This window comes from Stegodyphus dumicola, chromosome X1, assembly GCF_044657685.1.
Source record: "Stegodyphus dumicola isolate Sdum_Otavi_A_Nest chromosome X1, ASM4465768v1".
In the NCBI taxonomy this organism is placed as follows: domain Eukaryota; kingdom Metazoa; phylum Arthropoda; class Arachnida; order Araneae; family Eresidae; genus Stegodyphus; species Stegodyphus dumicola.
Window position 1 is genome coordinate 22,532,839 of NC_140780.1, and position 26,496 is coordinate 22,559,334.

Below are 26,496 nucleotides of genomic sequence, written 5' to 3' on the forward strand. Positions count from 1 at the left end.
AATTACATCCCATTATTTATTAAAATTTAATTTATTAATGTGTTTGTACTAATATTTCACAGTTCTTTGAAATACTTTATGTGTACGGAAAATGCCAAGTATTTCCATTAAAAGAATAAACAGGCATACAAAAATTGTTAATAACCAGTATTATATGATTAATTATTCATGTAATAGTTGATTTAATCGCATTTAACTTATTTCATGTCTAAATTTTCTACACAGAAATCCTCTGTCTAATGTTTATTATCTTTTCTCAGACGAAATTTTCAAAGAGAAATGAATAGAAGTCTTGATTGCGCAAAACACATCTTTTAAGCTAAATGTATTATTCTAAGAAGTACCAAAAATGTAAACAAGATTTTGTCCTTTCTCCCAAATCAGTCATTTAAACTATTCCAACCGTTCAGAAAACAATAAACATTCCGAACATAAAAATCTGCCCTTTTTTATATTGGTTAGTTTGGTTTATTTAATTACGGCAAAGCACACTAGGGCTATCTGCCTAATGGGAGGGATGCCTTCGTGGAGGACTTTCTAAGGGAAACAGGATCATATACACGTTATGCATGGGGAAAACCACGAAAACGCCCATACAGCCAGCCCGTTCGCGGGATTCGAACTTCGGACGGAACTACCAGTGTTCAGCGATTTTACCGCTCGGCCGCTGGTGGGCCCGCCCTTTTTTATATATACTTTAATAAAAGGAAATATGTTCCTTCTTTTTATATATATAACAAAAGGAACCCATTTTCCTTTCTAATCTTTTGAAAGTCGCCAATGCTTAAAAAATGATAAACTACGCTAAGGTGGTAACCCGTCTTTAAAAAAAAGGTTTCACTACAACACTTAGGCAGTTCGTATGCGTACAATCCGTTCTTCTGATTGGGTTCAAATGAGGGATCCGACAACTCAATGCGCATGCGTGGTTAATGTCGGTGCGAATAGCTCAAGCGGCTAATCGCACCGCTGCTGCGAATAGCATCGCCCATTCATTGTGACAGTAAAGGAAGGGGGGAAAAAAAGAACTTTCGCTGATACGAAGTATTGCATCACTGAAATGAGGTAATCGATAGTGCGAGGCATGCTGCACACAGCTCACCTTGCTATAAATTTTCTGACTCTAAAAATCGACATTTCGATATTTAGTTACGTATGAAAGTTAATTAATTAAACTCTTACTATGCAATTGCACAAAAGAGCGGTAATTCTTTTTTCTTAATTTTAAATTTAAGACATGCAATTCAGATCACACCCCCAAAGCAAGGAAGTTCCACTATGTAGAACTGTCACCTCAGATTTAGGTCTTAAAAGTTAAGAGCATTAGTTCAAGAAAAAGGTTAAAAAAATAATTAAAAACAAAATCCTCTTTATAGACATGGAGCTAAAAAGATGAACTAAATTAACGTTATTTACGCTTTTCAACTAAAAGGGAAAACAGAAAAAGAAAGATAGACACGACTGTGCCGTAATTCATTCGAAAAAATTACAGTTAATATTTAAAAAAAATATTTATTAAGTCTGCCAAATGTTAAGTCAAAGAAAAATATTTAACTCTTCGTATGATAGAAGCATCTAGTTTTGGAGATTAAAGGATTTTAAATTTACAATTTTAATAAACGTTTTCGTAAATGTGGTTTGACAGGTATATGATACGAAAAATTTACAGATTTAGGCTAAAACGGTTAATTATGAGAAAGAATGAGTATAACATTCTTTACAGCAGCAGCTTTTAGCATTGTGTAATTGCATAACACGATGTTTGCGTATTCAAATTGCGAGTAAGGAAGAATCATTATCATTCTCCAATACTAATAGCAAAAAGTCTTAGAGAACTTTGATACTAGACTTCTTCATACACATCCAAAATGTTTTAGTGTTTTTCTCTCTAACAGCCCAGGAGCTTTTTATCAGAATTCAAACTGGCACTGCACACCTTTCACTACGTAGTAATTTTTTTAAAGTTATCAGATAGTCTGTTGCGGTTGCTTCTGCACAATTCTAACCATAACTGCAGAATAGAAGGAAAACAATGAAAAGTATTATGTGCAAGGGTGTGATTAAATTCACGAGAGTCTAATGTTGTGTGCTGTAAACAGAAGTTACCGTCTGTGTAATGAGTGGAAAAACTTTTTTGTTTTCTTTCATTCTTCTACATTGTGGTATTTGCCAATATTGGTGCGCAAAAGTTGATGATGACAATCAGGAGCTTGCGAAACAAGACGCAAATACTGGTTCGTCTGCTTCACTATATTTCAACTAGAAAATAAGTAGTTTTATTTCTAAGCGCCGTACCAATACTGTTATACGATAAACATAAAGTAGTGATTATTTACCTTCTCTCAAATCACATTATTTACCGTTAATGAACCAAATAAAAAGATTTCCTCTGTTAAAATAGAAGAAATTGGGAACGAGTAACTAGAAAGAAAATGTAAATTTCGTGAGGGAGCGTATGATTTTACTAACGGATTTGAATTTTGTTTCCAGTGGATTCAATGCTTTCTATAGTAAGTGCTACTATAAATGTGCAATCGCGTAACTTGTCAAGAGGAAACATTTTTGAGAACCACTTTTCATGCAAGTCTGTGCTACAATAACACGTTTTTGGAAGATGTCAGTAAATTTATGCTCTAGTTATTGAAATTAAAATTTTGCATCGAATCATTGCGTTAATGATTTTCACATATAGAAGAGTTAGATTTTGCATTTATTATATAAATTTTGTGATTAGGATTTAGATGTATCTTCAATATAAACTTACATACATGCAGCAAATGAAAATATTCCATTGATTTCCATCAAATTTAGTTTTGTAACATTTCTCAGTTTTGAAAATGCAAGGAAGATTATGTATCAATTGGACCACAGCCATAGTTCCAAAGTTTGCACTGCTTTTTTAATTCAGTAGTCTGCCTTCACTTGTTTGTGTATATCTAAAGAATCGCCCTATGCCTAGGTGTTGCAGAAAGCTTTTGTTTTCCCCAACCTTTTTGTAAAATTAACTATAATTAAAAAGTACATTTATATCATATTATCTGCTTTATATTTAATGTACTTACCTTAGATGTGTTACAAAATGCTCTCACATTGTAGTTTTTAGAAACAGCATAGTAAGCTGTAGTCTGTTACTTTGGACTAGGCTGTTCAGGATCGTTTTCACCAACCTGACTTGCCTCCTAACCATGGTAATGACAGATGCAGTAGATAAACAAGACTCCTAATTTTTTTCCGCATTTAGCATTTTTCACTTTGTGAAAAGCACATGAAAAGGCTGACTTCAACTGCAGTCTCAAATTAGGAAAATGTAAGTGCTATAATAGTGGTGATGGATGCATGGTATGATCACAAATGTCTAAGGGTCAGAAAGACCTTGAAGTACCTATTTTTAAGTAACAGGCTGTAATAAACTTTGATCTCCTGAGCTAAATTAATAAAGATTGGTTAAATTTCAAGCTGCAAGGAAAGGCATATTTTTCATTTGTTTCAGAGCTAGAGATAGATTTCATATAATCCCAAAATATTTTGGTATTTTCCTTTTTTGCCTAATTTAAGTATTTCCTAATTGAAGAAGATAAACGTAAGCTTTGATGTAATTAATGTATTCTGTGTCACATATGCAAATGGTACTAGTGACAGGGATATATAATATGTAGTATTTATTAGTACAATCTTTGTATGTAACTTATCATATTTTTATTAATTTAATTTAATTTCAGGCTCTAAATATTTATGATAATTACCTGATTTAGAGTTCTAAATGTTTACCTACTTAATATATAAAATAAAATATTTTTTTGTAAACTGTTAAAAAGCATGTAAATATTGCTTGACAGTTATCATTGAGCCCTACTGAATAATTTTGCACAAATCATTAAAAAATTAATAACAAATATCTAGGAAAGAAATGAGAGCTGTGATGGAAATTTAGATAATTAAGGTATGAATTTTGTTGCCGATTGTACATTAAAATCATTATATAATATTTACTGTATGAACGGCATTTATTTCTGCCATAGACTGATTTAACTTTTGGAGAAAAATTTACTTTTACTCCAAAAGGGAAGTTGTGAAAATAAACTAGCATTAAAAAGTAGGGTTAATCTTCGGATTATGGTAACTTCGCGATTTTTTGGCGACGAACCCTGTTACAGCAACCTGCTAGTTTTTTCTAGGACGCCATCTTGTTTTCACGAAATAAAAGCATTTTTTTTTTTTTTTTTACCCAACATTTTTTTCCAACAATCTGCTAGCCGAATTATGCTTATGCTAGAACATTTATGGGACTGCAGTGGCCCAGTTATTGCATGAGAAATAATTATTTTTTATTTCATATATTTGTTCATGTGTTTAATTATTTTATAAAATTAACTTTAATATTTTGCTAATATTCATATTTATATTTCTTTTATGCTGAATGGCAACTAGTTCTAGTTCTGATTCATGATTGCTAAGGTTTTGGTTTCAAAACGTTGCTAGTAGCGTCGCATTTCGATAGCTGGAAAATAAAATGCAATAAACTTAGCTATTTGTTTATAATTCATGCTGTTCCTAATCATAAATTAATTTTAAACATTAGTAGCCAAGGCTACAGAACAAAAGTGCTTAATCATGACGAAGATTAGGTGCGAAATTGGGAGAAAGTGCAGAATCGCCCACTGCTTGCCACGTTTTTAAGAATTGCACATACACGTTATCCATCCACACGTTGACATATTTTCACTTTACAAAACATCCCAGAATTGCACAAAAATGGCATTGCGCACACTCTTGACTTTATCCATGTACACTGCTAAAGTCCTAGCTAGTAACCTTTATTGCCTTATCAAAATGTCGCCAAACTACCTGTTACCATATTCCAAAGATTAGCCAAAAGTAGATTAAAACATTATTTTGGAAATTCAGATATTGGATATCTTGTTAATTTTATGCTCTCCATCTATCAAAAGTAATTCAGCATGAATAAAAGAAAATCATTTGCCTAACAATGTAAGAAGCTGTAGCAAAAGGTATTTAAAATAAATTATTTCTATCCAGGTGCTTTACTATCATAAGTTATATAATGCTCACTATTTGCGATTAACATATAAATTTTTATTCCATTTAGAAGTCTTGTTTTTAGTTGCAAGAAATACTAATTAATTTAATATACCAACTAAAATATTCATTAGAAGAACTTATGTTTCAGTATTTGCCCAAGATTAAATTTTCTCAGTTTAAGGACAATTGTTGACTTAAATAAAGTGTAACATTCTGATATGATAACTTTACTGTAAACTGGCATTTAAAATAACATCTTTCAATAAAGGCATCAAGGAACCTTTACATCTTTTATATCTTAAGTACAATATTTGAGCTAATTTTTTCCAATCTCTTAGTGAGACTTGGTAATATTTCACTCTTAATTGCTTATCTCATAATCCACTTCATTGAAACAGAGTTACAAATCAGTAATCTGGAGCAGAATGATTACTTCTATACAAGCTTTATATCTTATACCCAAGTTTAGGGATATCCAGAAACTGAAATTTATGTCTGAAATTAGCTGAGATGCAGTGCGTGTGGAGACTCATTTTCTGAGCAACACTTAGTGATACTGTTTTTCTTTATCTGCTGAAATTTTTTGAACGTATTAGAACCCAACTCTCTTGATCCACGGAGAATAGATATTCTGAGTACCTCAACTTTTCTTATGATATTTTAGGTCTAATATATTTTATTTATTGTGCAGAGAAATACATCCAAATTCATACTGTAAAATGGGCACCTGCTTAAGTCAACAAAAATTCATGTCTTTTTCAGCAAAATGATATTTACTTTAAGGTTTTCAACAGGTAGTAGTTAAGATCAGTTTTGCAAAATTTAAATCATCAAATAATTTAAATCATGTAAAATTTAATATCAGTCATGCAGAATTTTTGCATGATTTATTTGCAAAATTAAAATCATTAACAAAATGTTCATAACATCAGTTTGTAGAATTTAAATCATGTAAAATTTAATATCAGTCATGCAGAATTTTTGCATGATTTATTTGCAAAATTAAAATCATTAACAAAATGTTCATAACATCAGTTTGTAGAATTTAAATGATATCTGGTATATTTTTTTATCTCCACAGGTGCAACCATATACAATTCAGATCATCTTATTTATCAATGAAAGTGGCTGGGTATTCAATGCAAATTTTTCCATTCTTATTTTTTTCCAAAGCATTTAAAAGGCATAAATTTAAGGTGGTAGAAGTGGTAACTAAGCTGATTATAGAAGGTTATCATGGTAAAGGTATATTTACGGGTACCGCTTGGTGAAAATTGTATGCTTGGCGATTTTTGGTGGTACATGGATACTGAGTTTGTGCAATTCTTTGACTTAAAAATCGCCACTACACAAAGACAAAATAACAAGTCAAGGAATTGTACAAACTCTGTATCCATGTACACATTGACCTAATTTCACTTAAAAAATCACAGAATTGTACAAACTAGGCATTGCACACTCCCTTGACTTTATGCATGTACATGTCGACCTATTTTCATTTAAGCAAACTTCAGAGAATTCCACAAACTTGGCATTGCACACTCTCTTGACTTTGTCCATGTACACATCGATATATTTTCACTTAAAAAATCGAAGGTGCACCCGATTGTAGGTAAAAGTATATTTACGGAACATTCAACTACTCAGGTTACCATTAATGAAACAACTTGTTGATAAACGAAACAACAACTTGGCGATAAATAAAGCAAGAACTTTGCGATAATACAAGGGATACCCTTCAGTCTACTTTAACCGATTATCATTCGTAATTAATTGTTTGATCACGTATTTAATTTTCTGCATTTATTTATTTTTATATATTGGAAAAATACAAGTATCCTCGAAATTAAAATTTGTTATGCACACATACACATAATTTTAAAGTGTAATAAATAACTATTATTGTACTATAAATCATAATAAATCATTTTAATTGTAATTACTTATCATTATATTAATACTTTTGTATAATTTTATTATTATGTTGGTATTGTAATTAATTATAATAATTATTTAATTAATATTACTAGTATTATATAATTTTTGTTATTATATTATAAATGATCAGAATAATGATATAATTATTATAATAATTCTACTGTAATAAATCACTATTACTACAAAAAGTATGCTACCACTGAAGACCGTTGTTCCATGATTTTGAGAGTTCTTATTTTTGAAAGCAATAAAATGTGTACATTGTTCATATAAAATTGATGAAAATTTTGTTTCTTGATCCCTGAGATGTGAGCAAATATGAATTTACATCTGCGAATATCAACCAAAAGTGCAGAAAGTGTTTGATGGCAGGATGATCTGGGAGACTTTGCCTCCCTCAGTAGTAAATTCCTTCTCTTGGGTGAATGGAGGACTTTCAGTAATCCATCACCCATGGTTCTAAAAATTAATGTTCCTCCTAGCTGATTCTGTGTTTTGGCAGAATGCCAACCAGGGCTGTATTTGTAATGATCAAACTATAACTGATAATGATTTTGCTGCTGCAGGAATATGTAAAGACAAAATTTTAATCATTGTACAGCTTTATTAACATGCAAATACTACTGATAAGGGTGAAAGTTCAGAAGATGGACTTTCCGACTTAGAAGCTCTATAAAACATAATTACATTTCTGTGTTTTTTGGTTCTTGCATGTTACCATAGCCGCCTTAGTAGAACTTGGCAAATTTTGGAATGTGTCAAGCTCTGGCAACCATGTGCATAATCATTCTTAAGGCAATTACGCTTGTAAAAGTCCTTCAGTCGAGAAACATTGCCTCTTTTTTTTTTTTTTTTTTTGCATTCTCTTTATTGTATTTCAAGTTCCAATGGTTTTTATGGACTAATCAGGATAATTTTTGCCTTAAAGCCAATTTTAAAATGCCACTTGTGGAATTTGTCAGCAGTGGGAGGAACTGCCACAAAATTTATGTGGAAGTGCAGTATTATGCCGCCACATCGCTAAAAAAGACTTAAGCAAACTTAAAAGACTGAGTGCACGGTACTCAGTCTGTGTAATTCTCTGACCTTTTTTTTAACCTTTTGTGGCGTCCTAAAAATTTCCTTCTGTACGCACAGAAAAATTGAATGAAAAGGATTTATAGGTTATTCTGAACCTTCTTTATTTATAGTACATGGCAGCTTAACACAAAACAGTCCATATATTTTAGCCATGTTTAGTTTTTTAAGACCCTCATTTTTCAAAGAAATCATCCAGATTTTTTTTAGGGTATAAAAGGAATTGTTTGAAAAGAAATTTCTACATTATTTTTTTTTGTCTGTATGCTAATCTCCTTGTTCTATATTAGTTAAATTTTTACCTTGAAATCTTGCCTAAAATGAAACGGCGAACCCTAGGTGTGCCCAGACCGGGCTCACTGATAATCTAGGACAATGAAGAGTCTGTATTCTTTGTTTCTCCGCATCTCATCAGTCAGTTCATTGACAACAATGCTCATTTCAACACTCTTTTCGAAGCTCTATTATGATTAAAACGATAAGTGCTATCTTCACAAAATTTTACTTGTGTACTCGTTTAGGCCTAATTAGACTGCCAACCTCTTTTTTTTTTTTTTTAAATAAAAACTCCGACTTTAAAAAGTAGTGTGCTGGAAAGGGTTAAGCAGTATCTTTCTCTGTGTGCACAGCGAAACAGATCATTGTGTACACGGTGAAAAGAACAGAGTTAAAAAGTTAAAGAAGGATTTTGTAAAAAATTGCAATCCTGTAAAAAATGCCTTGAAAATCAACAACTTGCAACCAATAAATGACCTTTTTTCTTTTTGTGTGTAAAAAATTGCAATATTGCACCAAGGTGGTTTTGTCAGTATGCAAGTACCCATTTTTTTTTATTATTTTCAGTTTCACTGAATTCAGCATGATTTGCAGGTAGATTAGAAATACATATGCAGCATTAAAAATAGTTTATCTTCAGTGAAAAAAGGTCTATTTAGGATTTTTTTAGTTGCATTTAAAAATAGTCTTTATGACAAATTCAAATATATTAATCATTGCAGTGAGTATTGATCCATTTTGTAATTAATATAGTATAAAATAAATCCACAGAATTGTTGGTATTTAAAGTAAGAAATTATTAGAATTTTTTTAATTGTATAGAAATTAAAATTTCTAACAGTAATTATTTTTTTTTAAATTTCAATCTTCCTTTGAAATACGTCACCGGTATAAATTACTTATCTCTTACACTTTGATTTACAGAGAAAGTGTATATGGTCTTTGAACTCTGAGTATTTAAATATATATGTGCGAGATTAAAAATGTGTAAAATAAAATTCAAATTTACATTTTCTGTAGCCCCTTAACTTTTGATTATTTTTTTTTTTGGATATATACCCTTTCTATTTAAAAAATAATAATTGCGTATAATAAACCTCTCTAAACTTCATCACTTGAAAATTAATAGCCATCATCCTGCGACTGAATAATTGATCATTATGTAAAAGGGTTTTGCAAACTTCAATTTAACTAGCTAATATTATTTTTGACAGTTATTAATTAACCAAGCAAAGTGAAATTGAAATCAGTTCACTCTGAGCTAAGATGTTTTTGTGAACACATCACATTTACTTTCAACTTCTCATGCCACATAGTTGCTCTGCCTGTTGCTGTCTTCTTACCACAGCAATATCAAAAGTGTAAATGTTCTGGAACAGGCACAATTAATGTGCCAAGTTATTTGTGGCCCCTAATTACAGTTGAAATATAAAAGAAATATTTAAATCTTTCATGTTGGCAAGCTTCTTCAGGTATGCCTTATCATCTACCTTGAATAAATCTGAATCATTACATATATATAGGGAGAGAAAGTGAGATGCTAATCTAAAAACACGTAGTAATAAAAATAATTAGCTCTTAAATTGCTAAACATAGAAAAATAAAAACATGTGAGAGGCACTGAACATGTTCTAAGCTTAGGTTCTTACCTTTTTGCATGAATGGATCATAAATATCTCCTTGCACCTACAGAAATGTTTTAAATGACATAAATATTCAAACAGTGGTATTTATCAATATACATAAGTATATATGTAAAGCCGTAAAATCTAAAAAACCCAACTTATATCCCCCTGCCTTATATTTTGTAAAATAAACTGAAAAAACCCTGTATGACAAATTTGAATGAGGTATTTAATTTTAATGTTTGGGATTTGCTTCCCCCCCCAGTGCCAAAAAAAACAATGTTCATCACTTTTCTTGAGGACGTTGGGGAAAGAAGAAGGACTCTGAATGATTTCTCTGGTCAAGCTAAACGGTACTTACGTACTATCGCAACCATCTTGGCGCAATCTGGCGATTTTTTACGGATAAAAATGTAAAAGTTGCTTAGCATTGTGCAAGTTAGTGGTTCTCGTGCCTTCTTTTCTAGATAGATTCTCAAACTATCGATATTTATAGTAAGTTTGGTAAACAATGTCAACACAGGGGGGGGGGAACGTACTTTAGCAGTTTAAAATACAAATTTGAATTATTAAATAAGAAGTATGTCATACATTAAAAAATAAAACACTTGCATTCTTCTTCGAATCATTCTGTAATTATTATTTTATTTATTTTTTGCGTTGCGATATTTTATTAATTTTTGCGTAATTATTATTATTATTATTATTTTTATTTTAAGCGAAAACAGCGATCTGTTTTCGCTTAAAATAAAAATAAAAAAAAAAAAAAAAAAAAAAAAATCGGGGAATTGCGGGGACTTGTCTTCATGCAATCTTCGGCAACAGCGGCTATCTAGGAAACGCATTTCCTCATTGTTTCCTTTAGAAATTTTTCAGCAAAATCCTGTATTACTGCCGAAGTTTTACCGTAGTTTCTTCCATTCCTGGCGAATTCCATAAGATCATAGTTTTAAAATAAGTTTAAGGCAAAAAAGATCACGATTTGTTTTTAAAAACCGTTGGAACTTGGAATACAATGCATACAAAAATGGCGGCGTTGCTTAACTAGAACGATTGTTATGAGAATGGATGCCGGAAGAATGGTTATACGCATGGTTGCCCGAGTTTGGCACTTTCTGAAAATTTGGCGACTTCTGATAGGATAGTTGCGATAGTACGTAAGTACCGCGAAACATTATCTTTGAGATAATGTAGTAGCCTATTATCAACTAGACTGCAGTAATTTCTAATATCGCCTATACAGTGAAAAAAGTATTATTGTAATTACTGTATTGTTATAAGTGCTGTGAATTTTTGCATCTGAATGTCGATATGTTTTCCTGTCCTGTTCAAAGATTTGTTACGGTTTTCTGTATTTGAAATTGCGGTCCCTATCCTTTGTGACTTTTGTAATTGTCGAACGAATTTGGTGACGGATTTTGTTCTTTTCGAGGAAATTTCAATCTGCCCTGTTACCCCTGTCAATAGCGAAGTGGTTAAAGAAAGTCGAGTAGTCGCTGAGTCACCACTTGCATTCTTTTCTGTTATTAGCCGTTAGCAAGGCTGTTTCTGAAGACTTATGGCTGCACCGTATTGTCAGTCAGTTCATTCCGGGTACAGTTTTTTAGTGTTTATTCAGGCTTATAAGTGTTGTCTGTGCAGAAAGAAATGTGAAACGAGGGGGGGGGAAGAGAACAAATTAACGTGTCAGTGGAAATGAAATTAAATTTCTTAAATGTTTTAAGAAGGGCGTGCGAAAAAAAAGAAAGTCTACAGAATACTGTTTAAAAGAAAGCAGAAGTATGAAAAATGGCGAATACGAGAAAATGAATAAGCTGCTTTGTTTGTGGTTAAGACTGCAAAGGGAAAAAGGAATACCTTTCAAAACTCAATTGTCAACAATAAAGCTCTCAAATTTTATGAGAAATTTCAAGGAGGGAGAGTCTAGATATACACCTAGTGCTGGCTGGCTCGACAGAAGTGCTACGATATCAGACTTAAACATTTGTAGCGAAGGAAAAAACTATGTGCTGATTTGGAAAATACTACGGAAGGGTCTGTCTAGGGATTAAATACAAATTATAACGAGTCTGGTCTGAAGAAAAATTGGCCACAGGTTGTAAAATAAGTAAGGAGAAAATTAAATCTTGGCATGCAGCAATGCAACAGACAGACATATGCTCAAACTAGTGCTTATAAAGTAAATACAAAAATTCTCGGGTTTTTAATAACGAAAAAAAAAAAGTATTAATGAGATTGACACCTTTTATGGTCTGTCTGTTTGGTATAGGGATCAGTCAAATGCCTAAATGGATGGAGGAGCCATTTTTGAGGACAGGTTTTATCAGTAATTTGCTCCTTCAGTAGAAAAGTTTCTGAAATTTAAATATCTGCCAAGGGAAACAGTTCTCATTCTCGATAATGCCTCATCCCATCCAGATGGGGAACAGTTACGAGACGAAGGTATAAAAACCAAGTTTCTCCCTCCTAAACTCTGTAACACTCGTTGTAGACTCCAAATAACTTAACTTTGTGAATTATAAAAATAAGGCGTTATGTTTGATCTGTGCACTGAATTGGGTTTAAATTAAAATCTACGAGCAGTTTTTTTCAACAAATGTGGCATTTGGAAGCTTTGGGATAGAGATTCAGGGGTAGATTTCTTTTATCTCTTATGTTAGCCGTGGAGAAAAAGTGTGGCATGATTGATAAATTAAACAAAATAAACTTGTTGGACGTAATAAGGTAAATATCCGAATCTTGGAAAAAAAGCCAAACACATAAGCCTCGTTTGATCGCAGAGAAATTTGCTAGACCATTTAGGAAACACGTTTTAAGAAAGCAGAGGACACAAAAAAATTGTGAAATAGTGAAGGAATTTCTAAGATACGAAAGTGAAGGAATAGTGAAGGAATTTCTAAGATCGAAGTTACTGATGGTGGTATTTTAGAACAGAGCGGATGGGATGATAGTTGTAAACTCTCAGGAGATCGTAAAATAGTTGCTTTAGTGAAAGAGAAACGAAGATATAAATGAAGAGGAATCAGAAAACGAAGAGAAGGAAGACAACGGAAAAGTTTAAAAGATGACTCACATTGAAGGACTAAAGGTCGCTGAAATAATGTTCCTTTACTTGGAATGGTGCATCTGTTATGGGCATTCTGTCATGGTTTTCTCTTTGTTACGGAATAAGTGCGAATATAAACGAAATAAGTGCGAAAGACATTGTAGCATCAGTGGGAGACCCTCATGCCCCTCCCCTAGAATTTCTTCCTCAAAAAGCTTCACAGTTAGTGTGGTGAGACTATACAACCTGTGGTGAAATTGTGTGTCCCGCCCGCTTAAATCTTTACCTGTAGCATGAGATTTTTTTTTTTTCCTGCAAAAAACTAGTAAATTTTCTTTAAAAGAAAATTATTTTAACATCTATTAGAGTATGATGTAGTTTTCTGTGTCTGTGTTGTAAAAGCTAAAACTTTTATTAGAATAATTCGGACGTTTCGATGACTGGTCGCGCTCTCAGTCCGCATTAGGTAGAGTTCGTGGGACTCTATGCTTTAATAAATTATTTTCTTTCTGATTATTAGCAGAAATAATAACAACCAAAGAAACCGTTATTTTTGTAATTTTGCCAAATTTAATTTTCTTTATTGCACTCTTCGATTTCACTCTCCGTTCTGTCTTGTCAGTAACTTTTAGGACTGACAATACTTTTATGAATTGCGAGAGAAATAGTGTGTTACTCATGCTGGTTCCCCTCGGATTATCTTAAACCGCCATTAATCCAGGTTCTATCATTTGTTTGACTATTTTTATGATATTAGCTGTTTTTCCAGAGAAACTTTGAATTGCCGAATTGGCCATAGCTTTGTTGAGGAAGTTTTGGAGGTTTTAGCGGTTGACTGAGTAACTAATTACGTACTTAATATAGTAGGAGAAATTTTCTTTTTTTCTGTAGAGGCCCGGTTACAGAAATGAAAGAGGAGGGGGCCATTTCCGATAACCCGTAGGAATTACTTTCGATAGTTAAAGGTAGAAATAAATACGTTCAGTAAGGTTAAACAAAAACGTATTGCCATACGTTTACATATTCGTATTACAGTGTTTTTATGTGTATGTATTATTTAAGGTGACGAGGAATTTATCTTTGAATTTTGCGTGTTGTCGAAAAGCTTATTAGCATCTATGTAACGCCATCTTATGGTAAGGAATTTTTTCAACTGCCCTGTGCCCTGTTTTTACAGTTCAGTTCCTATCATGTCCTTATTTGTTAAATCAGGCTGGTTATCTTAGCAAAGCAGAATGGCTTATTTTTGTAAACTTAATTCTGAGTAATATTGTTATTTTTGAATACATTGCATAAAATAAACTGTAAGATTTCCATTTTAACTTTCTATGATTCAGATGCGGATAATTCCATGTAGATGATCTAAGAAACCATTCGTAGACTATGTTTTAGTTTTGTATTGAACACTTTTATTTTAAGTCTGAAATAATTTTAAATTATTTATAGCTTTCATAGACATGTTATACAGCCAAAAGATTTCCATTTGGTAAAATGGTACAGGAATGGGAAATGAACGATTCATATGAGGAAGTTCTTGTATTTTCTCCGCACGAGTGATTTACCGTGCACATATATTTTGAAAGCTCATTATTCATATGACAAGTGAAATACTTTCTTTTCTCTCCCGAGTTGCATTATTAGCTATTCATTGCATAATTAGTCATCCAGCAAGTTAAAAACGATGATAAATCATTTTTTTAATATTTGGAATGAATATCATGGAGGACGGTTTTCTGTTGTTTTATGACTCTGATGAAGCGTGATGCTTTAAAATTGAAAAGTGTTCGATTGATTATTGACTTACGAAGAAAATAAAATAAAAATCATACAGTTTTGGAAATATTTTCAGCTGCTGGTGTTAGAAAATTTCTTACCTCTCAACTCGTGACTATTCAGATTACCAGCATCTAGAGCATTTGGCCTAGTTTAGTTGATTTAGAAATGAGTGGATACAATTTATACCTTAAAAGGGATACTTCGAGAGCTTCCTGAAATGCATTCGAGTTACTTGAAAGGCTGCCCAAAGCCTAGAAACAGTAGTTCAACTTGAGTGTTTCCAAACTCCACTGAAACTTTGATGATTGTGAGGCCTTCTTCAACTTTCGTGTAATCTTTCGCATGGAAAATCATGCATATGATGTCTTTGACACATGCAAACATTTCACATTACTAGGTTTTTTTTCTCCGATGTTCAGAATTTCTGATAAACACAGATTTGTTGATTGGGCTAATTTCTTTTGCATATGCTTTCGAGTTGCTTTTCATGTGCCTGATCTCTGTACACGAAAACTGGAAATTGCATATTTACTTGCTTTCTGTTGTGCATTCAGCAATCAGAATAAGTTGATTCATTTAATTCTGCTGCGATAATTTACATAATGAAGTTCATCCTCAAGAATTAGATATGTGGGGATAAGGATTAGCTGTTTGCGCTTATGAATGTTAAATTTCTAGAGAAAAAGTTTTTTTCTTTTAAAATCTTTAAATGGTGATTTCCAAAGAAGATAAATCGTCCGATTATACATACAGTTTCTACACTAAATAGAAGATGTGCCGTTATTATAAATGAACGAAAAATAATTAACATATTAGAATTATTAATTCACAAATATTTAAAATAGTAATGGTTTAACATTTTCAGCATTGAGTAAACTAACTAGGCATGTGCTACGAGCCGCCAACTTATTCTGTTAAAGTATCCATAGGGCAGAATAAAGTTCGCTTGTTTATTGAATGATGTGCACGTACACAAATGGGCTCGAAGTCCATGATGACGGATTTTTCAGAATTTATGTGTGCATTCATGGCCAATTTTGAAAGAATTTAGGGAACACAGGTATGGTTCACAGCAGTGAAAAAGATTGATAAATGTTAAAGTTTCGGTCTGCTAAAGCATGTTAAATAATATATTGTTTCGCCAATCAGCTGATAAAGGTGTATTAATAATGCAATTTAAAAGTACGCTTGAAATGAAAGGAAATCAAAATTTAGTCTGTTTAAAAAGTTTGCTTTTTTTGGAAGGTAATAAATAAAACATAAGGAGAGAGACAAGGGTATGGTCAGTGCAGCCGCACTGGGCATCAATGTTGAGGTCTGACAGACTTGGTGGCACCAGAATTTAAAAAGGCATTGATTGCACAAAAAACAGTAAGGCTTAACGCTTTACTGATTAATAGACTGATCAAAATTGTCTGGATTAAGTACATGCTGTCTTTCTTATAAGCGCTGTACTTTAAAAAGTCCTCTTTGTCTATTATTTTCAGCCGTATTTTATCTCGAGATCATCTGGGCATGCTTACAATATTAGTCATGTTAAATGTAAAACGGTATTACCTGCTTAAAAAGACAGTGCTGTTTGCTGAATATCGAAGTTTTTTTTTTTTTTTTTTAATTTAAATTTTTTATTTTCTGTTTTAAGATTCAGTTATGAATCGTGTTCGAATTTTAAAACCCGACCCAACTCATAAGATTTTGTAAATTTCTGGTCTGTAGAAGTTATAGTTATGCACAAAGCGTCAAGGCTGCCTCAGCATGTGTGATGCAAAAATGATTAAAAGAAATATGTGAAAGGTTTTCTAATAGTTTTGATAAATCTATCATATAAGTTCGTGAAATTGAAATCTCCATATCTGCAATGTGTTGGGTTTTATGCTCAAAATTTCGAATGCTTTCATCCAAGATGCAAAGTACTTGAAAACTAGATTCTGTAGAGAAACATACTCGACAGGTGGATGCTGTGGACATTCTATGTATCGACAGACAGACAGAAAGAAAGAAGTACAAGGGGCACCAAAACATCGTCATAGGCAAAACTGGTATCGTCCCACTGCAGTAACCATCTATGGAAGTGCATCCTTACGGGGCACGCTAACGCCATGCTTGAGCATTTGTTTACATTGTAGCATTCATAATAGTTACATATTAATGGTGCATAATTTGCATTACAGACAATGTTGACATAAGATCTATTTTACACGGGTGCTTTGCACGGGTATGGATAAATACAGTAAGTTATGTTCAGATGTATATACTGTAGAGACATTAGGTATTTTTGGAAGCAGGCACGATGAAAAATTAGCTACGCCTTCGCTGGGAATCGAACCGCGGACCTCTCAATTACGCGTTAAGCGTGTGCAGACCACTACACCACGAAGGCTCGCTAAGAAGGCGGGAGAAATACCTTATAATACATATTTCTTTTGTGTTTCGGTTTGGAGCTTTGTTGGTGGGGGGTGAGTATGGTACGGGGTTCATTGTTTGTTTGGTTTTTTTTGTTACACGGTTCGCAGTTTGTGAGTTCATTCATAGTACAGTTCATAGTTCAGCACATAGTTTATGAATTCATTTCATGGTACATTGTGTTGAGTGCATAGTACTAGTGTATCTGTCACACATTGCACAGTATGAAGTAGTTCATAGTTCGTAGTTTGAGTAGGTATGAGAAAGGTCACGGTTATCTCAATAAATGGAGATGTTTAAGTGTGTTTTCTAAAGGCACTGCTGCATATACTGTAGTTTGAGTAGGTATGAGAAAGGTCACGGTTATCTCAATAAATGGAGATGTTTAAGTGTGTTTTCTAAAGGCACTGCTGCATAGTATGAGGGTGGAGAGGGAATATTCTTATTGTTGCATTTTCTGAACTTGGAGAATTATTTTGGATTCTTTGCCATGAATGACACAGGTCCAGTCCTTGGCGGTGTAGGAAATCAATAGTATTTCTGATGTTTTGGAAAACTTTACGGTGCTTAATCTTACTTTACAGTGACTTTACGGTGCTCTGTGTATCGACAATGACTCTGAATTTCTTTGATGAAATAACTACATGTTGAACAAGAAATTAAAATGTCTGTTGAATATTATACTCCAAATTTCAAGCCAATAATTTCGTATTGTGAAGCCTGAATGATGTTCAAATGGGTCAACAGCAGCAGAGTATGAATTTTCAACAATATTGGACGTACTAACCTCAAATGTAGAGAATTATAGGATATAAATGAGGGATATATTCGAGCTCAGAAGAAGACTAATTTTAGTTACTCGTCAGGCTGGTGTAGCTATGGCCAAAACAGAAGGCCTTTTTGATGCATCCGAGAGCCCCAGTATCGCATGTTTTTGTCTTATAACCTAAAAAGCGATGAATTTGGACTGATAGGATTAATTTTTGATTAATAGAGGAAGCCATCTGAAAAGAATGTTAATGTTAAAAAGAATTGTAGCTCAAAATATAAAACACTGCTTACTCGAATTATGACAGAACTTGCCATTCTGTCATAATTCGAGTTTGAACTCACTCATTTATGTAAAAAAAGGCCTGTCCATCCTGGCCAGGTATGATATCCCTGATTAGACATCTGTAGCAAAGACACTAATAACCAGAGCACGTGCTAAATGTTACTGTCAGATGCTGGATCAAAACTTGCAGAGTACACGATGTAAAATGTATATTAGTCCATCTTCACCGTCGGAGGGTTTTATGTGTGCAGAGCTACTTCAGAGGCATACCAACCAGATTGTCTTGTGCTGTGCATGTGGACTAGCGATATTTTGGGCCGAAATGTTGTTGAAGTCTCTGAGAACACTGATTCTTCATGATGGTCACATTGCATCTATTATACATTAAGTTTTAGTAATAGTTTAAGGAATCGGAAAAACAGGATAGAATTTAGTTTATCAATAGCTAAATTCTATCCTATTTTTCCTTGGCTTGTCATGATATTTCACTCAGACCGGAAATTAATGCAAGTAGCGTAGTTTAAAAGTAGGATGTCAATCTTAACTCGGAGCCTAGTGAAGCTTTCATCGCGTTGCTGCCACCTAGCCTGCGAAAATCTTCTGCAGTAATTGTGAAGATGATACCATTAGAGGTGAGCTATGCTCAGTAAGTTGTTTAAGAAATTAGTTATAACCATTCCGACGCAAGATGTTTGTAGGTTGCTGCTGTAATCAAGCTGTAAATATCGGAATCTTAAGATAATTTACTTGTTTTGTATAAGAGGAGCTAGTTTTAATTTACACTAGCGGAAGTACCCGATGCCAGTTAAGTTAGATTGAGAGTAATGTATTATTTTACTCATGACATCATTTGAAAATTCGTATAATAGCATATTGCACGTCATAAGGAATATGATACGTCATTGCAATGCATAAAAAATGCCAAAGAAACAAAGTAATATTCAATACATGCATCACAACTGACTACGTAATAATATAATCATATGATATAGATACCCATATGACGTATGGAATTGCCAATTGGGTCAGCAAAAATAAAAACAAATACATCATTTTTTTGAGAGATATGGAACCCACATAAAAATTTCGATAAAAAAATAAACTAATTCTCTCTCGTTGTATCAGCAACAATGGCTGCGTGCCATTGTTGCTGATATATCACTGTTGCCATTGTCGCTGATATCATCACGGAAAAATGAGGGCGAAATTTAGCGTTTTAAGAGTTTTTAATTAATATCTCTGACTTAAGTTATTCTTTTTTTGGAAAAAAGTGGACGTCGATCTTTTTCAGGATCCAGAAAAGAATTGTAGAAAGTTTGGTGATGATAGCTATAGTAGTGACTGAGTTATTAGCGAACCAACTTACAAACTTTTTTCTTTATATTATTTGATTAGATATGAATTAGATTATCTGTTTAGATTTTACAAAAGTCTGTAAAACCCACCAAAAGTGGCTAATAGTGTTCTGTTTAAATTTTACTTTTGAGTTGTATTTTGTATTAATAGTTACATAGTAGCAGAGGCGATAGCTCTCAGTGTGCGTTTAACTTGTGCGGTTAGCCATTAATTCAACCTTAGCAGGAGCTGTAGCATCACTCTTAAGGATACTCTTTAGGAGCTATAGCATCACTCTTGAGGATTGTTGATAGACCAACTCCACCAATTGTTACACTTTTTTATCCCGAAGGACATACCGTATATCAGGATGACACTTCAGCATCTCATACCGCAAAACTGGAGGCAGAGTGGTTTACTGAACATAAAAGTGAGGTTTATTTTTCGCATTCTGCACAAGCCTCTGATACCAACACCATTGGGATATGCTATAATGGACAGAGCTGGAAATGTGTTCCTCTTCTAGCAGCATAAAGTAAAATAGCTATTTGCAAGTAAATGGCTAAAAATGTCTTTAATAATTGAGTAAAATCTGTATCGGACATTTCTGAGATGAGTGGATGTAGTATTGGGTTTTAAAAGAGGGCCTATACTGTATTGCCGTAAGCAATACAATCTGGACTCAGGTTTTTTAGTTTCATTGTCAAACGCAAACTGCAAGTCGAAGGCAATCCTCATACTCTGTGCAAGTATGGGTTTGAGCAAAAATTCGCATCATTTGTAAATTACATCCTTAGTAGCCCGAAAGTGAATATGTGTTATGATGTAGTTTTTTGCAGAGCCAATTTGTAGGTCACTTATTACGTATTTGCTAAAACCGCCGTTAAGGATGATTTTGCATGAATAAGTTTGAAACGTTTATCTTTTCTAAAATGCAATATTTACATACATCATTTTTCTTCTCCTCTACCTCACTCGTAATTAGATGCGAAATAAAAAATTGCAGGTAATTTTTTTCTTGTTGATGGTCGAATTCTGTGGCCACCACTGGGAATGTTTTATCACTCATCTGGACTCTTCCTTCGAGTAATTTTCAGAAGACAGTTTGGGCTTTGAGATTGACTGCTAACTAAAAATGTTCCATGCTCACTCGTGTAAGTGTAATAAATATAGTGAGTTATTCTTTTGAAATAATTCGCTTGAAATTAGTGAGTTTCCTGTCAGTTGTGTAGAAGAAATAACTTCATGTTCCGTCAGTAATATTCCAAATAATAGTGGTAAGTCATATTTGACGACTAAGAGACTGCAATTTTTGTGCAGAATATCGATTAAATGTCTGCCTTGTCATCTGTCTTAATATTTTTGGCAAGATATAGTGTATCACTTTTAGACAGCATCTAAAGCGAAAGTAGACATTGCAGATGATTCATCTTTTTTCTATCGCATATCTTCCTAGTAAGTCATCAGTAAATTTTTATTATTTAAAGATGCTCTGTACAGTTTTCAATAACAGGTAGTATTCGTTTTTGTGTGAAAAATGAATCAGGTTTTGGCTCATATGTTTCGACTGTGTGCTTGTTTTTGAATTCTTGAACCATTTTGATTCAGTGACGTCTCTAAACACCTATCACTCATCGGTCAATTTGACCGATTCGCATTTTTACGTTCTGCATTTGGCAACATTAGTTAAGGAAAAGAACTGAGGGAGTTTGTAAACTTACACCAGTACATAATATGTCAATGTTTGGTCACAAGTTTTCTGCTTTTGTAAAAATTTTAAAATTGTGATACATTTATTATCAATCATGTTGAATAATCTTTGTTTTTAACTTAAATGTTCTTTAATTTTTTTATTGCCTTACAATGTTTTTTAAATAGTAAAATAGGTAAAAAACATTGACCATTCAAAACGACCGCATGCATAACTTTGCGTTATAATGAACATGTGTTCTTATAAGTGTTAAACGTGAATTTTTATATCTATCATGTAAAAACTTCAGTATTACCTACTGGTGTAGGTGTATTGGAGCAGTAATATTTCAGAACTATAAATAAAAATTTTGTTGAAAAATCATAGGTATTTATTTGGAGCTGGAATGGCTAAAAATCAGCCGTCACCGAAATTCGAACTCCGGGATCTACCGATGATTAATCGTACGTGCTACTAGTTACACCACGAGAGAGGACGATATTTTTTTATAATTTGAATAATGGTAAAGTTCTTTTACTTTCTACTGTCAGACTGAGGGCTTTCTTTTAAACGCGTCCATATATGTACTACAGAGCACGTTTTAGTTTTGATACAAATTGTCTTTTAGGAGAAATTTTGACATTGTAAAATCAGCATCAAGCATTTATTAGTAGTAAACTTGGAAGCCATGGTAAAGGTCATGTGAAGTGAAGCTGCTGTTTCTAGGATCGTTTCTAGGTCTATCAACAAGTGAAGCTGCTGTTTCTAGGATCGAAACAAATAATTCAAGCTAACAGGAATTTCGTATACTGTAACAGTGCAGGAATGAATGAAGGAAAGTAAATTAGAAATTTGTATATGGATCGATGATAACCTAGTTGTACATCTTAGGTAAATTTACAAACCACGCTTTTCGCGCCTGTTAGTTACTTTTAATTTCCGAAACAGATTTTTCGGAAATTTACGATTGCGTGTTACTCTTAGAACAGCTTACCAACCAGAATTCGAAGGGAATTCGAAGCAATTCGAAGGGAAACACGCCAATGTAAAATTTAAAATTAAGAGATTTCGAATAGTACGCTTATCAGTTTTAAGACTTCAAAAGCCACAAATTTTTGTTAGCATGGCATTTACTAAAAATTAAATTTCCGCCCTTTCAACTCTATGCTGTTTGAGTGCTGTGCGAAATATACAGGAAAAAATAAGGACACACACGCACACAAAAAAGGATCTTCTGGATTCATATCCATTCATCTTATTTCATAAAATAAATCGGTTCGAAATTAGTATGCATGTTTGTGCTCGTGGTCAGGATGTAGTAAGAAAATCAACTTAAACTAAGTTCTTTGTTGGGTTTGACGGGTTACTGCGTTATAACAAATCAACCAAAATTTGCAGTTTTTTTTTAGACCAACGGGGCGTTAGCCTAGAAGAGGTATTAGCTATTAGTCTCAAAACGGCATTTTGCGTCGATTCACTATAAACAGGTGTATCACTTTTCAAATTGTTGCCACCTAATATTATCGCCCTCTATTATTTATAAGAAATTAAATAATTAAGAATCTACTTGAAAGTATGTATGTTTCTCGCATTGTGAAAAGACAACAGAACCTAGAGCCATCAAATTTTGAATGCGTAGTCCTCCACCCGAATATGGTCACCTGGAAGTCCGAATTTGTTTTATTGTCTATTTCGTATTTTGTAAAACGTTAACGAATCTTTTATTGTAAAACTCAACAGTTTCAAAGCGAGCAGTAGCTGCACTGTAGGGAATAAAATGTTTTTATCTCCAGCGCGCGAGATTGTCTATCGGAAATTCTAAAGATATGCTGTGTTTCAATATTTTTAGCCCAAAGTGGCGTTAGCCTAAATGCTCTCGAAACGTGTATGTGTCTGTAAATGAAAACAAGACCTGTTTGAGCGTAACATAAAATCTGAACGCTTTCAATTTTTTTTAAAAATATTATTTATTTATTTTTTATGTTTCAGCAGTAGCCGCGTTGTATCTTTCTCATCTGTTCGGCGTAAATTTCTTGATTTAAACTTAGCTTTGTATAAGCGAATACGAAATTTGTAAGTTTTCAAAATGCTTTTTAAATGAGAGAAAATATCATACTCTGTCATTCAAATTTGGCATGTGACATATTTTTGGTACATACACAATATATATATATATATATTATTTGATCGGTATTTGTTTGTGAATCAAATAATTTAAACAAAGCAAGCGAATTACTTTCAAGTTTAATATCGTTTAATTACTTACGTATTGAGGCGTTTTACAGTAAGTTTATATTATACATTTTTTGAAAAGGGATTTGTTTTAGCCCCTTTTAATATTATATCATGAGGTGTTTTAAGGTAAATTCCTAAGGTTTTTTTATTATTCTGGAGTTCAAATCCCGAATCCGGAGTTTATGATTCTTATGAATGCCTTATAACATCCTTCAGTTTTTCAGTTATGGCATCTTTGTTGCGATACGTACTGTTTAATAATGCCTAGCAAGGTATCACATGTCCAGAAATAGGACTCCTGATAGGCCATTTGATCATAGGAACTTGTACTTACCTTGTGAAATGAAATAAAATAAATGTGTGTAATCTATTCTTTGTTAATCAGCTGGCCGTCGTTTCTTCCATTGTCAATCACATGAAATGAAACATAAACAAGAAATATATATCTAGATGTAACGGGGAAGTCATAAGACTTTCTGGTTATTCTATACAATCTGTAATCCATTATTTCGTGTATACTTTGGGCATGTTAGTATGCGAACAGATGAGACGGCACGGTATTGATAATTCGCTTTGCGGTTCATTGCATGGTATTTGCAGAAGGGCAAATAATTTATAGCATTCATTTTGCATGCACACGGGCGGCACTAGCGTCGACGCTACGGCACCCAGCTGCAGACTTTAATGGAGGGGGGGGGGGCTAAAGAATTTATAGTTTAGGAAGAACGCGTTGACAGAATTTCGGAGTCATAGAGTCTGCACTGGACGGAAAAAAAAGTGTAGTGCCGGCCGTATGCTATTTGTTTTTTTTTTTTTATGCACTCAGTTGTTTGACCAGTTATTTGATTCTGTAATTAATGAGAAAAAAATTGGATTGAAAAATTTAAGAAATGAATGTATAATTTATTATTTTTCAGCATGGAATTGTGAGGTTCTAGAAGCTTGCAATGATAAGTTAGGATTTGATGCTATTTTAACTCTTCATCAACGTTTAGATGATGATGCAGATGGCAACATAGACATAGTTGAAAGCGATGAGGTAATTTCATCTTTTAAGTGTACTGAAACCTGATTTCAATTTCTGTTATGCAAACAATGTATCATTTTAATTTCCATATTATCTCCAGACTTTTTTTGGATGATGTTAAAAATTATAGAAATCTTTGATATAATTCCTATGAAAAATTATCTTTTAATAGTATATGGATGTAATTATTATGTTCTGCATAATAGGGAATTCTTTGCTTAAATGCTGATCTACATTCTGGTTTAATTTGTGCTTTCATATGTTAGTACTTTAAGTTAGTTCAGTAATTAACTGTTAAGTTCGTTTTCATCAAATTTTGTAGAACTAGTTTTACGAATGTACTATTTATGACTTTATTACTTCGATATAACAGATATCGTGTACCATTTCATGTATATTGAATTTGCTTTAGTTTCTGCGAGATGAATTGAATTATGAGAGTGGATATGAGCGACAGAAAATATTTCATCGAAATGACAAACATATATCTGTAGATGAACTGTGGAATGCATGGAAATCTTCTGAAGGTAATATTTTCTTATATATACTCAGTTTATATTATGCACCTTTGATGACTGAATATTTTAATTGCCGTATTACCTGTAATATGTGATTCAGTGTATGGATTTTGAATGAAAAATTTTAATTGCTCTTTCAAAAAAATATCTGTTATTTAAATTGGATCTTATTCATTGCTTATACTAAAGCACACTTGGGTTGTCTGTATGAGGGATGACATGCTTTTGTAGGAATCCTTTAAGCGAAACTAGCAGGTAATCACATTACTTATTGGAAATCACAAAAACGGCTGCACAGCCAGAATGTTAAAATAATGAACTGCTGCCTATAGGTAATGCTACCACATTGGTATTATATTGTTGTGTTTTTCTTTTCTGACACCAGTTGTTATGTTATTTTCTGCCTTCACGTTCGTATGGGGTTTGTGAAGATTTGGAGTGAATAATGGCAATACTACTTTATGAAGTATCAAAACACTATTGGCCAGTATTGTCAGGACAGCTCCAAAACACGTTTTTACGTCGTCGATAAACTACTATAAACATGCTGACACGATCAGCGACACAGCCTCCAGTTTATCAGGCTATCACGGTGGAGACAGCTTTTCGGCAAAGCACTAGAGTACAGCTCCGGACTCTGCTTGGTCGTTCTCGGAACTCCACGTACTCTCGAGACTCTCCACGCTACAACTGGCGATGCACTCGACGGAACACAGAGCACAGCTCCCGACTCTTTGGTTCAGTCGTTCCCGGAGCTCAACACACTCTCTCTACGATGCACTAACTGCGATACACTAAGAGACTCTTTCGGTGCACTCGACGACCCACTCAGCACTCACTGCCTGGCTGTCAACTGGATCGACTCCACAGGGATTGACTCGCTAGACGAGACACCAACTCGATACTAACTATCAGCTCGCTAGCTGAGGCACTTACACACGCTAAATGACTGCGGACCAGCAGGGTTTATGTAGCTTTCAGCTTGTGTTCGAGAACATTCTGGGCTAAACCGGTAAGAATTCGTTCCAGAAGGTTCTCCATCCATCCATGAAATGTCATCAAATGTGGCAACCCTGCCTTCCCTTGCTATTTTATGGCAACCCTAAACCTGCTTTGTGGGAAAGCTATCTCACTGCGCCTGTACATTTCGTAACACTGCCCGCTCCCAAGGACTGCACGCCCCGGGCAGTACAACCCTTGGTCAGAAGCCAAATTCGGTACAAACAAAACATAATAAAACAAATAACATAACTAAAGAAACAATTATTTACACTATGTACAAGTTATATACACAAATTAAGCTCATTACAATTTTAAATTATACAAATTAAAGTTCTGAATGAATTTCAGTCTCAGTCTATTCACTAAAATATACCCGGATCAAATACTTTTCCATTTTCCACTGCAGTTCTCAGATATATTTATGTTTTGCATATCACAGTCTGAAGATTCAGTC

The 26,496-nt window shown here is 33.5% G+C and overlaps 1 protein-coding gene across 4 annotated transcripts in view; it reads left to right on the forward strand.

Annotated features, from left to right (window-relative positions):
- Window positions 1–26,496, forward strand: part of LOC118205487 (stromal interaction molecule homolog) — a 137,474-nt gene that overhangs the window by 12,298 nt on the left and 98,680 nt on the right. The window contains exons 1-3 of one of the 4 annotated variants that reach the window (XM_085807191.1): window positions 1,887–2,234; window positions 24,413–24,534; window positions 24,935–25,049. In XM_085807191.1, the coding sequence (XP_085663317.1) occupies window positions 2,117–2,234; window positions 24,413–24,534; window positions 24,935–25,049 (355 nt within the window). In that variant the 5' untranslated portion in view covers window positions 1,887–2,116. Of the gene's footprint in view, window positions 1–1,886; window positions 2,235–24,412; window positions 24,535–24,934; window positions 25,050–26,496 lie in introns of those variants that run through there. The other 3 variants (XM_085807190.1, XM_085807193.1, XM_085807192.1) reach the window with 3 other exon arrangements.